Source organism: Cupressus sempervirens, chromosome 5 (assembly GCF_028749045.1).
Source record: "Cupressus sempervirens isolate cs-2001-9-10 chromosome 5, ASM2874904v1, whole genome shotgun sequence".
Classification (NCBI taxonomy): Eukaryota; Viridiplantae; Streptophyta; class Pinopsida; order Cupressales; family Cupressaceae; genus Cupressus; species Cupressus sempervirens.
In genome coordinates, this window is record NC_143122.1 from 905,694,744 (window position 1) to 905,710,260 (window position 15,517).

At 32.6% G+C, this 15,517-nt stretch overlaps 1 protein-coding gene across 1 annotated transcript in view; it reads left to right on the forward strand.

Annotated features, from left to right (window-relative positions):
- Positions 1 to 8,855: 8,855 nt before the first annotated feature.
- The window catches only part of LOC149558859 (RNA-processing, Lsm domain-containing protein), a 42,360-nt gene continuing 35,698 nt past the window's right edge, over positions 8,856 to 15,517 (forward strand). Inside the window, exon 1 of the mRNA XM_089832873.1 lies at positions 8,856 to 9,275. Within this exon, the coding sequence (XP_089688999.1) occupies positions 9,153 to 9,275 (123 nt within the window). The 5' untranslated portion in view covers positions 8,856 to 9,152. The remainder of the gene's footprint in view (positions 9,276 to 15,517) is intronic.

The window sequence follows — 15,517 nt, forward strand, 5'->3', positions numbered from 1 at the left end:
TACCACCACATACCTATTTTTGTCGGGTGGTGGGTTAATTCATTTATCTCTTAGTCTTATCTCTTTTGCATCTTCAATGATTTTATTCCACTCTAGCTCTAAAACCATAGGAGGACACTCGTACTTTGGGTTGAGCTTTAGAGCCCTTTTGTATTGGTCTATCATAGTCTTTAGATGTTTGCAATCTTTTTTAAGAATTTGGACTCTGTTCAAAATATTTTGACCAAAGAGTTCCTCCATAGTTTTTATGATCTGATCTTTTGATTAAGGGCCTTGCTCATTCCACATTTTAACAAAAAACAAAATTGTTAGATAAAAAAATTAGTTCAAGCTATGTACCTTGAACATATTACAAAAAATAGATGAACGAAAAAATGTAGCAACCAATTATATCAAGCTACATACCTTTTACATAATGTAGGCCCAAATATCTTCAATGTTAAATCATAAAAAAGTTCCATAAAAATGATTGTTTCCTGCAAAATCGTCTATTGAAAATGAGTCATGAATAAGTAAACTACAATTGCACTCTAAATAATTACAATTTTAAAGTACTCGAAAGCTTAGGCAATTTCAATGGAATCATATCTTTCTCGGTCATCAACGATGATGCCTCCAATGATCCAGTAGAAGTAATGCGGGCTGCTCTAGGAAAGGCTAGTAAATTATCACCAGTAGTGATATCTATTATATCATCATGAGAAGGTGTACTTGTCCCTACACAAAGTTAATCAATGTCATACTATGATCAAATGAATAAGACAGTACAAATCAAATCATATTTAACACATAACAAAATGTAGCAAAACAAGGATTTACCAGCTCTAGTTGCAACAAGTGTGGATGTTTGCATGCTCCTTGTTGTTGATCCTACAGTGGTGATCTTGGAGTGTTGGCTGACCTTGTAGAAGGAGGCATATGCACATTATCATTATCTAGAAAAAATCACACACACACACACACAATGTATTGTCTTTTTCAAATATAGATTGCAAAAACATGACAATAGTAATATAAATCTGTCAATAATAATTGTGAAGAAAATAATATCATTTCTGATGATTGAAAATTGAAATCACATAACTATAGGAGCTATATTGGTACCCTTATCAGGTGGAACAACTCAGTGAGTTATTTGACAATGAATATAACTAGTTTGAAGGAATTAAAATCACACTCAACTATATCATCCAAAATGCGATAGTATATGTTTTCATATTGTTGAGGATGCATGTCATTTCTAGAAAAAATATTGGTGACCAGAAAGATTGCACTTACCCTAGAATCACAAGTTCTCTTAGTGTCATCCACCTTTTTAATGCAAAATTTGCGTTCATTGTAATACATAGCTTTGTGGTGCTTGATCTATTATTTTGCAAACATGTCAAAATTATGCATCCATCTATGAGTTGATATTAAACAAATGGACCCTGATAGATTAACACTTACATAACTTTCTAACTCTTAAAGCATTTGCTAGATGAATTACCATTGGTGTAACATTGGGATCTCCATTACGGTGAGCTTCTTTAACCAATAAATAAACACCTTCCCATGTTAATGAGTGACCATTTTGTTGAGATTGTTCAATTCATACCATCATCCAATCAAATTTGTTTGCAATATACAAATGAAGTGCATACCACTCATTAGTAACTGCATAAAATAAATAGACTAGTTCGAAACAACTTATATTGATGATGGATAAGAATTAATTAACTACAATAACATCTTATAAGTACCTCTACTTTCCTCAATCTACCTTTCCCCATCAAGTAATCCCCTTCGAATATGTTAATGGAGTTGGGATCCCAAATGTGATCTACATGAATCTTTGATGCAAACTTGGGAAGATATTCACTAATGTACACTGCGATCTAGTATACCATATATCCCTTGACCATGGAACCCTCAGGATGTGCTCTTTGTCGAACCAAGCCCTTCAAAAATTTCACGTATCTCTCAACCATCCACATTGACCTAGTTGGTATAAGTCCACACAATTCAATCTCCTCAACTAGATGTATGAGGTAGCGTTCTTGTGCATTGAAAAAAGTTGAAGGTAGACACTTTTGCATCTCACCCAAAAGCTGGGGAATTTTTCTCTTCCAATGTTTTATGTCTTTTTTTTAATCAATTTCTTTAGATGACAACCACCGAGAAGATATTCATCATGCAAAAAACATATTAACTAGACTTTGCAAAAAATTATACAATAAATTATAGGAAAAGAAGAGCAAGACAGAAAAATAATATCTATGCAACAAATCTAACAAATAATACTTCTAACCTCATGTATTTCTCAAGATCATATATAACGTGTTTGACACTCATGTTGTGGAAGTTGTGTGGGCGTGGTAGAGGTAGAACGTACTGCAATAATAAAAAAATGATATTTTCAATATATTATAAAATAAAACAATCAAAAGTACATGTTATTGTAAATAGAGAAGAACATGACTTACCTTGACGAAGGTTTGCCAATCATGTGTTTTCAACCCTAACCCAAAATAACCTTTCTTTAATATGAGATTGCTTATGTTTGCAGCAAATCGTGTGGGAAATTTAGTTTTTTTTATGGCATCAATTTGCTGCTGCGTTAATAACCAAGGAATGCCACTCATATTAATCCAATTTCCATTGCTATTTGATTCAAGGAAAAACTTCAATGCATGATTGGATTCATCAATGTAATTACAAATTTTGACCAATTTTTCTTTGTCACACCGCTCATCCAATATTTTCCATAGTGTCTCTATTACATTCTTTCCAATATGCCTAGCATCAAACAAATGCACGATTGGAAGGTGCTTGGAGTACAAACTAAATTGTCTAGGATATATTTTAAGTCCTTTTGGAAGTTGCTCATCAATGCCTTGACAACCTTCATGAACATCAATTAAATCATTACTAAACAAAAGACAATATCCAAATTTTAATTTCATACAAAAACTTGCATAAGATGGAATGACAATACCTCGATGATTCATTCTATTATATTTAAACTTCCACATGTGAGGTGTCATTCTTTGTGGCTTTGATGTTGTATCTTCTTTTCCATTGAAAATATGTTTTTTCAGCAATTTGATACTTTTCATTTTTGTAGAGAAAGTGTTTATGCTCATTGAACACCTACTTTCCTTAACTTTTTGAATGACGAGATTTCATCTTTAAACCATAAATTGGACATGAAAATTTTCTCTTTGTCTGAAGACCTACAAGATTGTGTATAATTGGATGACATGTTACTAGAAGATTCATATTTACAATTATCACACACAACTTAAACATACAACGAAAATGTGTTAGCACTATTACATACCAAAAATATGTGTTAACAGTTTTACATACCACAAAAATATGTTAGTCCAGGTGCATCATGTTTTGTCCATACAAGCATTACACAAAATTGAAATTGTCTTTCATCAATTGGTCTAGAGATGTCGTACATAGTGACCCCATTCCATAACTCCAACAACTCATCAATCAAGGGCTCAATATATACATTCATATTTTTCACTTGGTACTTACCTAATTGAATGAACATAAACAAAATATAATTATTATGGCCATTTTGATACTATATTTATAAATTAATTTATATGACTATTAAATGGAAAAATACCTAGTACAATCATTGCCAACATTATGTGCTCCCTCTTTACAGACATCCAAGGAGGAATGTTATTGTTAATAACAAAAACATGCTAGACCGAGTATACAGATCTCATCTCTCCAAATGGATTGACACCGTCTGCAGCCAATGAAAGCTTCAGATTATGAGGTTCTTCTTTAAATATTGACCACCTATATTCTATGTCCTTAAATGCAGAACCATCTGCATGCATTCACATAATGTCATCTCTACTTTTATTGTATGCATGGTAATTCATAAATTGTGTCAAGCTAGTGTAGCTCAATAATCCTTGCAGACATGGAATAATGAAAATGTATCAAAAAACCTTGCAAGGCTCCTTTTTGGTTATTTGATTTGATCAATATCTACTAATGTGACAATCAGGGAATTGTGTAGCAAATTCATGTTGTTTATGATATATAATATGATCATTGGGACATGCATGTATTGTTTGATACTCCATTCCAATATCTTTCATAATGGCCGATAATTCTTGATAAGAGCGAGGTAGAATATTTGATGGTGGTAACAAACACTCACTTATAAACCTATGGAAAAAAATGTTAATATAAAGAACATTAACAGTACATTAACATAGAAGATGAGACAAATGACACTATACCTTAGCATACGTGAGATTGCTACATTGGATATACCATTCATAACCTTGAAGTTTATCATCAATGATACAGTGGAGATAAGTGTTGTTTGGGAGCCTTTGTATAGGGGATCATATGCCTTTTCAATTATAGGTATATCAAGGTTCTCTTCATCATCATAATTAGATGTGCAACTATCATCATCTTCATCATCTTCATCAATTGCACCAGTAACATCATCTTTAATCCTGTTCTCTGGCACATTATTAGTTGCACTAATACCAACATCTTTAATTATGTTCTTCTGCCTCAGGATCATCTTCTTCTATGGGAGCATTAACTTCCAGTTTGATATTCACACCTCCATGTTCCACCAGTTTGAAATCCACATTCACCAAAGGACAAAAATCCTTTCCCCCTTCAATGTGATCATGTATCCTACAATGTCTTTGAGCTGTTGTATTAGAATTCTTTGATTCTTTAAACCCTTGCATTTTTTGCAAGGACAATAACATTTTCCATCAGCTTTTCTTTTGAATCGAGACCACAATCTAGCAATTGTCACCTTATTTTTTTTCTGGATTCATATTGTTAGGCATGGACTTTATTCACAGGCAAATATTCGGGCTATAAAATTATATCAAATCTAAACATACAAGCATTAGCAGTATCTTGTATATAATAAAAAATAATAAAATAATAAAATATTAATATCTCTGCAGTAAGGGTGGCATCTAAAAAAATCAAATGAAATATACAATATAAATAGATACAATAATAAGAAAAGCTTTCATTAAAAAAAAAAAACTATTCAGACTTGGATATTCCACTTTGCATTAAGAAATAGGTAGTATCTTCATGGAAAATCATTCGCACACATAGATGTCATATGTTTTCTTTGTAGTAAATATCATTGGTACACATATACGTTGATGTAATAAGGATGTGTTGGCACCATCCATTTTCATGTCTTGTGTTGGTTTTATCCTTTTGTGTGGACAAGGATCTTTGTGGCCATCTTATAAACCAAAAGTGTCCTTAGTTCACTAGGATGTGCTTTCTTGATCTTTGTGTGTTTTGAAGTCTAATAAATGCAATTTTTTAGTTAGATATGTATTCACCACCATTCCCAAGGGTTTGGAACCATTTGACATTTATTTAGGAGTCGTAATGCAAAAGTTGTCATGTTTTGCAAAATGTTGCCAATGTAATTTTTTAAAAACTTGTCATGAAAGTGCATTTCAGCTTCCCAACATTCATAAGCACTAGAATTCAATTTCAATAGATTAATTGAAGAAATTTTAAGATATATGACATCCTACCATAGGAGAACATCAGATTGTATAGACCGTGACAACATTTTATGAAAGAAAACCTATTTTTTGGAGGAAAGCTTGTTCTGCACATACTTGTACGGATTGATTGGATCAAATAAGTTTATGTTAATTTGGAGTCTTGAATCAGCTTTCATTTGCATCTAGTTTGATCCAATTTGGTTTTGGTTCGAGGAAGTTACTGCATTTTGCTTGAGTGTAGGTCTGAAACCATCAAATTTAGGGTTTGAAACAAATATGTGGCCCTAACTTGCAAGTTCATCATTGGAATCCAATGCTACTTGATGAAATACAATTTATGACACTGTATTTTATGATTCCAAAAGGCAAGGTTAGAAAAAGCTTGTTTTCTATTTATAATCTGATGCCCTAGGCTAAATAAGCCCATGTATTTAGCCTAAAATGAACTATTTTGAGCATGGTATCATCATAGGGAGGTTGTGTGTTCTAATATTTAGATGTATTGGATCAAATGAAGTCTTTAGAAGATCACCAAGCCACTGGATCCATTTCATGGACCCAATTTGAAACATGTCTATCAAGCCCTAGCTTAACTTGATTAATTAGGCTAAAGCGTTGTTTGTAAGTGTTCGTGTTGCAAGAGTGAGATTGGTTCTTGGTATTTGGGGAAGTGAAAGTGTTGGACCTGAGTAGGTTGAATCCACCACACAAATTTCAGAGTCCACAACCTTACCCTTGTTTTTGAGGAAAAGTTGTTAGGAGAGACCTAGTTGGAAAGAAGGCTTAAAGCCACAAAATTGTAGTTTGTGTGTCCAAACTTTGCAAGGATTTTTGATTGTTGATATTTGTGATAAATCCATCATTTGAACAAGTCTAGAGTGCCCTAGGACTTCAGTCATCACTTTGAGTGTTGTTTTGACTATCATGGAAGGCATACCCTAGGAGCAGAAGGGAAACCTAGGAAAAGAAAAGTGAAAATTTAAATTAATATTGGAGTTGCATGTTTAGTGTTCATTGTTCCACTTAATGGCATACTTGTGCATGTTGGAAGATTGACCAAGGTCATAGAAGTTTCTGTTGTGTGCACTCTGCATCAATCTGCCTAACTAATACATAACATTGAATAGTTATGATGTCTCAATCATAACTATTGGTCAAGATATGGGTTAGTCAATGCTAGGGTTTGACAAATTCATGCATTTTTATGTTTATTAGGAGTCTTCTATGTTTTGACATGCATCTGTAGGTATTTGAAGGCATTTAGAGTGAGAATTAATAAAAGTTGCAAAATTAACAAAGAAAGTTGTCACACAACAATTTTTGTTGCTCAACAACTTTTGCAACTTATTCTATGCATCGATTCTATCAAACAATTTTTTTAACAGAATCAAACAAAACTTACCTTCAACAACGCTAATCAACAATGATTCTCTTCAACTCGCCCGCACACCCATAATTTGCCACGTCAAAATGAAGTTTCACTTTTCTTTTTTTCTTTATACCCCAACAACGTGAAAATTTTGACAAAAGTACTTAAGTGTTGTCGACATTTTGACAACAAACTTAAGTTGTGTCAAAATTTTGACAAACAATTCAAGTATTGTCAAAATTTTGATTTTTTGGGATCATATTTAAAAAAAAGTGAATTTGTCAAGCCAAATTGACCAGTTGTCAAAAATTTAGGTCGAAAAGGGGACCCAAATGTGTGCACACACATGTATATACACGTGTGTATATATACATACGTATGTGTATACATGTATATATACACATGTATACGTATATACATATATACATATACATGTATACACACACACACACACATATATATACACACATGTCTATGTGTTTACATATATACACATGTCTATGTGTCTACATATATACATATAGACATGTGTATATATACACATAGACATGTGTTTACATATATACACATGTCTATGTGTCTACATATATACACATAGACATGTGTATATAGACATATATACATATAGACATGTGTATATATACACATAGACATGTGTTTACATATATACACATGTCTATGTGTCTACATATATACACATAGACATGTGTATATATGTAGACACATAGACATGTGTATATATACACATACATATACATATATACATATACATATACACACACATAAGATTTTTTCAAATTTAATAACAAAAATTAAATATTAATACAATAAATACAAGCTATAGTTTGTGAGGCAATGGTGCAAACATATTAAATATATATAATTTTTCTTCAATTTTAATAAAATAAAATAAAATATCAATACAATAAATTAAATAAACTATAGTAACATTATATTTATATAGTAAATTACAAATTATATTTTATGTTAAATATTTCTTATATTAAAAATATGTAATTTAAAAAATATTTAAATATGAAATAATTTTAAAACATAGATTAATAAATTTTTAGATCTTTCTAAATTCAATTTTATGAAAAATATCAAAATACTAATTAAACTATGTTAAATATTATTACGAGTATACTTAATTAAACTATGTTAAATATTACCATTGGTTGATTTTTCTATAATTATTAAATTTATTGTATTCTCTAATTAACTAACTATTATGACTTAGGACAAATACAAGCCATTATGTGATACATAATTGAAGTTTTAAGATTAAATATGATGTCACATTTTGTTGAGATGTATGAAACAAAAATTTAGATTAAGTAGTTATATTAGAGATATTTTTATTAGTCTATTAATATGTTTAAATACTTGTATCTTTTATGGGATAACATTCATAGTGTACAAGTAATGTTTTGTTAGCATTCTAATATGTCATATGATTTGTTAGAACATGCATTTTATTCAATTAGAGTACTCATGATACCAATTTTAATCTCACAATTCTTAATTTTTTATTATGAAAAATATTAGACTTTAAATTAGCAAATGTAATTAGAATCCGGAATATTTCATCTCATATATTATCTCTTTAAGATCTTTTTGAATTTAATTTGATAAAAGTATATTTTTATTTAGAAATTTTTTAAAAGTGACATTATTTTTACATTTAATTTTTTTTTATATTGTATTTCATCAAACATAATTTTAAATTTTAAATTTTAAATGAAGTGAACATGTATGATATAAATAATTATTAATTGACACTTTATCATATGCGAACAAAATAAACAATATAGTAAAATATATATTTTCTAAATATATAATTTATAACTGATTTTGAAAAATATTATCCTTCGCAATGCAATCATGTTTATTATTTAGCTCCCTTCTCCAGCGTGCTCGACCCATGTGCCCAAGCGCTTATGTCGCATATATTTTTCAAGTGAATGATCAGGAGAGTTCTCTTTTCAAATTTAATTTTTGTTCAGCTTCTTTCGCAGAAGCTCCATAAGACATTTTGTCAAACAGGTGACACACGAGCTACCCTGTAGCGTACCTGGCACGAAAATTTGGCATACCCATAGCCAAATTTTGGCAGCCATTAGAAAGCTGCAGAAATGGGAGCTTAAGTTTTTTCCTTTTGGGTTTCGAACCCAATCTGTACAAAACGAATTAACAAACGAATTACTTCTTGGTTTAACCCTAGCGTGTACGAGAACGTTAGGGTTCTGAGCATGGAGTCGCCTGGGAATGGTGAATTCGTGATCGGATGGCGGCTGTCCATTAAAACAACGCTGGGCGAGGAGTTAGAAGGCCAAGTTGTCACTTACGACAGAGGTTCCAATATGGTTGTTCTTCATATCCTTCTCAAATTTCTCTGATTCATTGTAGATTTTTACTTTATCTGAATTTAGACTTTCAGGGGTTTATTTTGTATTATTTGACATTAGATGCTAATTTATTTTACAAAATAATTACCAGCTTACTTCATAAGAGTTGATTCGTTTTTATTTGTATGATTGGTTATTTTCTGTTTAAATAACGATTCATCAAAATCTATGTTCGTTAATCCAGGGATATGAGACATTTTTTTATGGTGGGAAATAAAGGGTTTCAGTATGGAAACTACATAATATAGAAGTCTATGTTGTTTAGTGTATTGTGATTTCCGAAAGTCATTTCGTATCAAGGTTGCTATTAGGAATGGCTAAGTGCAACTGACTAGGTGCTTTAAGCTTATATGTGATTAGTTTCTGCACAGAAGGATTGCAGAATATCAAACAGTATCTGTGACTGCAAAATTTAAAAGAGTCAGTAATTGATTTGGAAAGTTTAGAGAAATTAGAAAATTGTACTTGTGGATGTTTGCAGAGATGCGAGTTATGGTTTAACAGGATGATTCTATGCAGCCGATTGTTGTGTAGTTTTTTGAGTTTTAGGAGGTCCTGTGTAGTTTTTAAAACCAGCTTATTGTATGATTTGTAATTAGTGGAACATCGGTAGTTTGGAATTTGAAATTCAGTTATAGTTGAGAGAAAGCGGCTGTGAGGGCATGCGGATCTATGCATGTGGGTTGGTGCTGAACTTATGCAACCAATGCTTAACTTAAATTTGCCACATGTCTGAACATTTTGTTTTCCCCTTTTTTTAATACATCGTTTGAACTTTTTGGTTCAAAATTTTGTAATCAAAGAGTGAAAATACTTTGCTAATCACGTGGAATAGACAGAATTATTTTCAAAGACCAGTCATTACACCACATCTCCAAAAAAACAACGGGTACTAAAATAATTTCTTAACGGCTCACAGGACCATCTTGTGAAACTGGATTTTGGATTGTAGGGCTCGAAGTTTCTGTAACATTTTCATAAGTTTTGACTTCGGAAATTAAATGATATAAATTATGCTACCTAACAATCTGTGGGACCAAGAGCACTACAACTGCCACTCAAGTGAAGAGGTCAATATTGGGAGAGTGCTGCTTTCTCGTGGAGTCTAATTTGTTTTTCATGAATTTTGGTCATTAATTCTTTGAGCTCTTGTGGTTTTAAGATTGTGTTTAGGGTCTGGGGATTTTAAGATCCGTACTAGAAATTATAGTTTCTTGAATGAAAGCTAGAGTTAATAAGATCTATAGAAAGATTGTCAATCAGGGAAAAATGCTATTATATAGTTATTTTACTGTACAAAATAACTTGTAAATTAAGGGATGACACTTAGATAAGATAAGATCAATTTATTGATGTCTAACAAGAGATCAACAAAAGGGTCAAAGGGACTGAAAACACAGAAACAGGGAAACACAACCCAGCAGGAGCACCAAGTGGTGTCCTGGGAAAGAGCAAACAACAAAGCAACAAAAGGGAACAACAAAAGAACTAGAGGTCCTTTCTCTGCGAAAAGAAATCCAGCAGCGAAGGGTAAGGCCCAGGACGACCAATAGTCCTGGTCTGTTTCTGAGTACCACTGGAGGCAGATTGCCGCTGTCTGGTGAGCCCATGACGGGGTCTCACTTAGATAACAACCAAAACTTGAGCAGGTCACAAAGTGCATTGAAGTCGATGGTTTCAGTTATATTCCACATTGCACAAGAGTGAAACTGCTGGGAATATTAGTGGTACTAGTGTGGAGCTGGATGCAACCACATCAAGTTGTTCCCTTGCACCCTGATTCATTATTTGGAGCAGAGTTTTGATTTTTCTATTTGCATGTGGAAGGGGTAGCTGTTGATACATGATGTCTAAGATTCAAAGTTCAAACTCAGAAGTGCACTTCTATTCTAGCAAAGCAATGAAAGCATGTCTGCCACAAGGCAAACTTATGCTATTATTAGAATGGATCATGAATTTTGGAAGACCCATCTTTTTGCATCTGGGGAGGCTAAATAGGGTTAAACTTAAAAATAACTGGGAAACTTTAGTTTGAAGACCAGAATCTAGAGTTGGATGATGAACAGAATTTGCACTTTCTTTCTGTATGTGGTAGGGATCACTTTTGATGAACTAGACAAGGATAAAGGTCATTATTTAGAACAAGGACCAAACATGTAATGCTAAGAATGTGCATTCTCTCTTTGTTTGGGCTTCCAACACCTCTTTGTTATGAATCAAATGAAATAACTGATTATTACAGAAAGAAATTATAACAAAAAAGGGCTTACTAAATATAAGACAATATAAAAGGAACACTCTCCTATGAAAAAATGAATGGCATCTCAGGACAAGAGGACTTTCAACTGGAAGGCCAGTATGTATTTTGTATTTAGCTAGAGTTTAGTTGTCAGACTCTATGCTTATTACTTCAAAACAGTTGCTCTCTTCCAAGTCTTAAAATCGTTTATTTTACACTTGGTTCTTTTTGCATTTTGGAATATTAGATTCTCGTAATTTTGTATAACTTTCTATAAAACGTAAAATTTTGCAGCTCTTCATTATTCTTTGCAACTCCTTATGACACACATTATGCTTTATAGCTAGCTCATTATGTTGCATGACTTTTACAAGGTTTTTTTCGATAACTTTTCCATTTATTGTTTTTCACGGGTTGTGTTGTTTTCTTGTCTTTCATGCTACATATGTCGTCTTATGACTAAAATCTTTGAGTATGATATCTTTAACATATAACATAAGCTTTTCTTGACCATGTAGGGTCTCAATACTCTTCTACTTCCTTATCTTTACCTATTATTCACCAATTTTTGTTCAGCTTATTTTTCTTGTGTACAGGTACAGGTCTTATTTTACTTATTTTAGGTAACTCAAATGTGTAGTTAGACAGACCTCTCATAAATATATGATCAATTCTGTTTAAATGTTGAAAGCGTTTAACTTGAATTAATTATTCTCAAGATGGTAATGTTTCATGTTTGGACTACTCCATGAGAGGTGCCATATTTGAAGGAAAAAAAATCACATGATGATAAAATGAATAATGAGACTTGTATATATGTAATGATAGTCGTGTGAGTCAACAAGATCCAAATGCTTAGATTAATGAAAGCTATGGCTGACTATGTAAAGCATCTTTTACTTACAAAAAAGATTGCTTAAAATGTCTAACGTAAAGAAATAAGCTTGTAGAATTAAGTGATATCCAACATAATAATGGTCAAATTCTACAAGATGTAGCAAAATGAATTTGGACAAATCTGTAGAGAAGTGAAGGATGCTTAATAGTTAATTCCCTAATCTTCATTTGTATTCAAGGTAGAAAAATCCTGTTGGAAATATAAGTGGAGTAACTGAGAGGGGAGGGGTGAATCAGCTACTACTAAAATAAATCCCAGATCCCTTAGATGTCAGTACAAAATGATCTCTAAAAACTGAACTCTGTCATTGCTCGGTAAACACATTGAAAATGTTGTAACTTGGTAAATATCGAGAATGCTCAACAAACACTTAACATAAAAATGATCTCTAAAAACTGAACTCTGTTATTGCTCGGTAAACACATTGAAAATGCTGTAACTTGGCAAATACTGAGAATGCTCAACAAACACTTAACATAAAAATCTTAAGATGTTATCTGTGATTACTTATTACTTTAACTTAGTTGCAAACATATAAAAGAAATAGCATGAACACATTTGACATCAAGATTTAACGTGGAAACCCAATTTGGGAAAAATCACCAATTGCAACTAGTTACTATTTTTCACTCCTTTGAAGTGAGCCCTTTTAGGAGCCAACCTTGTTAAAGGTTACAAAACACATTGTTAGGTGTGACCCTGTTAGAGGATTTAATCACCTTGTTAGGAGTGGCCTTGTTAGAGGTCTTTTGGACAATTCAATAGAAATGCCACTTTGTTAGAGGATTTACAAATAGCTGTTAAGACAACTTTGTTAAAAGATTTAGATCACTGCTACAATGGTTAGAGAGTAACAATGGCATGACCTGATTCTTGATGCAACTAAATTGCTAATTACAGATCTCAATTCTGGCTTGTATACTTGATCCTTCCTGATCAAATGTATTGTTTCAGCTTCTCAAGGATATTCTGCCTATCCTTCTTGATTTGCTTCCTCTTAGCATCATTAAATCTTCAATTATCTTCTATGCAGTCACACACTTCTAATCCTCAACTTGACCTTATATTTATTTCTTTCATATTGTCAAGTCAGCTAGAATATAACTTAGAATAATTAATATTTATTTTCTCAGTCAGCTAGAACCGATAGATAAATCAATTGAACTCAATATGCCGAAACAAGAAAATCCTTTGTTAGCCGACCCTACTCAGTAGACACTAACTCATAAACGATTTCCCTGTGTTAACCAAGTGAACTCGGTCAACACTGCATATTCGCAAAGTTCCTTTGGTAACCGAGTGAGTTCTGTTAACACTGGTTCCATCCAACATTTCCTTCATTAACCGAGTGCGCTCGATTAACACTCATCTTCTGCAGACTTTCCTTTGGTGCCTGAGTGAACTTAGTAGATACTGACTTCTGAACTAGGCAAACTCTGGAACGCTTAGTAGCCACAAAAAAATGTTTTCAATGCTCGAGTGAGCTCGGTATACACTGACTAGTAATGATATGACATTTTGTGTAACATCAAAGACAATACACAATTAATCAATTGTTTCAACACATCCATCATATTGTAATTGCTAATAGTAGATTGAAGGGTATCGTTAGAGTGGCTCAAAGCAGAGGCTGTTTGAGAAGTCATTGGAGGCACAAGAAGAACATGCTTTGCTATCATCCAAGGTTATAGTTCTGTTGGAAGTTACGAAACTCTTCATTTAGTCTTGACCATGAGCTCTGAACTAGATACATGAATGAACAACTTGCTCCCAATGTTGGGTATAGGTGACATCGATGCAATTGGAGCAACACTCATTTGTTTAGGTTACTAGAGTCCATAGAGACAGGCACAGTTGGAGTTGCATTTAGAGATTGGTGTCACCATGGGATCCTTCTTTTGGTGTGGACTACAGACTAGTGAGACTAATGATTATTTGTCACTTTATATTCATCTTTTGAAAACTGAATAAACTTTTAAGTATGACATTAACATTTTTAGGTTCCAAAAATTATGGCAATAATATAGAGTAGTTGAAATTTCAAGTATTATTTAAGTTTGTGATTAAATGTTCTACTTTACTATTTTTTTTGTTGGCAATGACACTTTTAAAGTATTTATGAACACAGCTATACTTAGCATTGATGGTCAAACTGTTAATAAAATACTGTTGTTGAAAGCAATTTCTCATTTTGTATTCTCGGAAGTGAAACTGAGCCCTTTGTCTTGTTGTTCGTGAATTATTAATACTCTCATTTTCAGAAGTATTACTAGCTTTTTAAGTCATTGAAATAAGTAATAACACTACATTTTGTCTTGTACTTTATTTCTGACTTGCCTTGCTATACGTGTTCTCCAACATGTAATGATTCCTTTAGAAGCAACCCTTTGCATGATGACTTTGTTTGCCTCAATGCTAACAAATTCTTTTGGGGTTCTGTTGAGTATGGTTTATAGCTGTCATTATGTCTATTGTGGCTTTGTTTTAAAATTAGAAGAGTTACAATTAGGTAGAGGTAACTGATAAGTTTGATATCTCCAAGGCATCTGCACTTCTGTTCTGTAGGCAACAACATTCTTTAAAACTCATAAAGGTACCTAATTGGTTTTACTGTAAGTACATATAATAGCATAAAAATCCTTTATTTCTTTGACAACAGGTTTTGAAGAAATTGAATAAGCTTCTTCTCATATTTGTCCTCATTGATTTCATTTCAACTTCTTCTCAACTTTGAACTCATCAATTTCATTAAGTTAGATGTTCAACTTTTTTTTATCACAAAAAGAATATTCCCAAAACTATCCAGAAAGACAATGGGATATAAGCTATCGATTATAGTCGGGGTTGGAAGCTTTGTACCAGAGTACCATATATTTGGTAGATGTTTGCTAGCCCACATGGCAGGAGGTACCTTTCTCATCCATTATAGCTCTTTCTATAGCATGGGGGCCCTTGCCCTTGTTAGGGCATCTTACTATAGAATAGGCACTAGGAGTATTGTAGCTTAGCCTACAACATTGGTAGAGGTTTCGCCCAAGATTTATGCAAATTTCCTTTTATATTTTCCGAAGA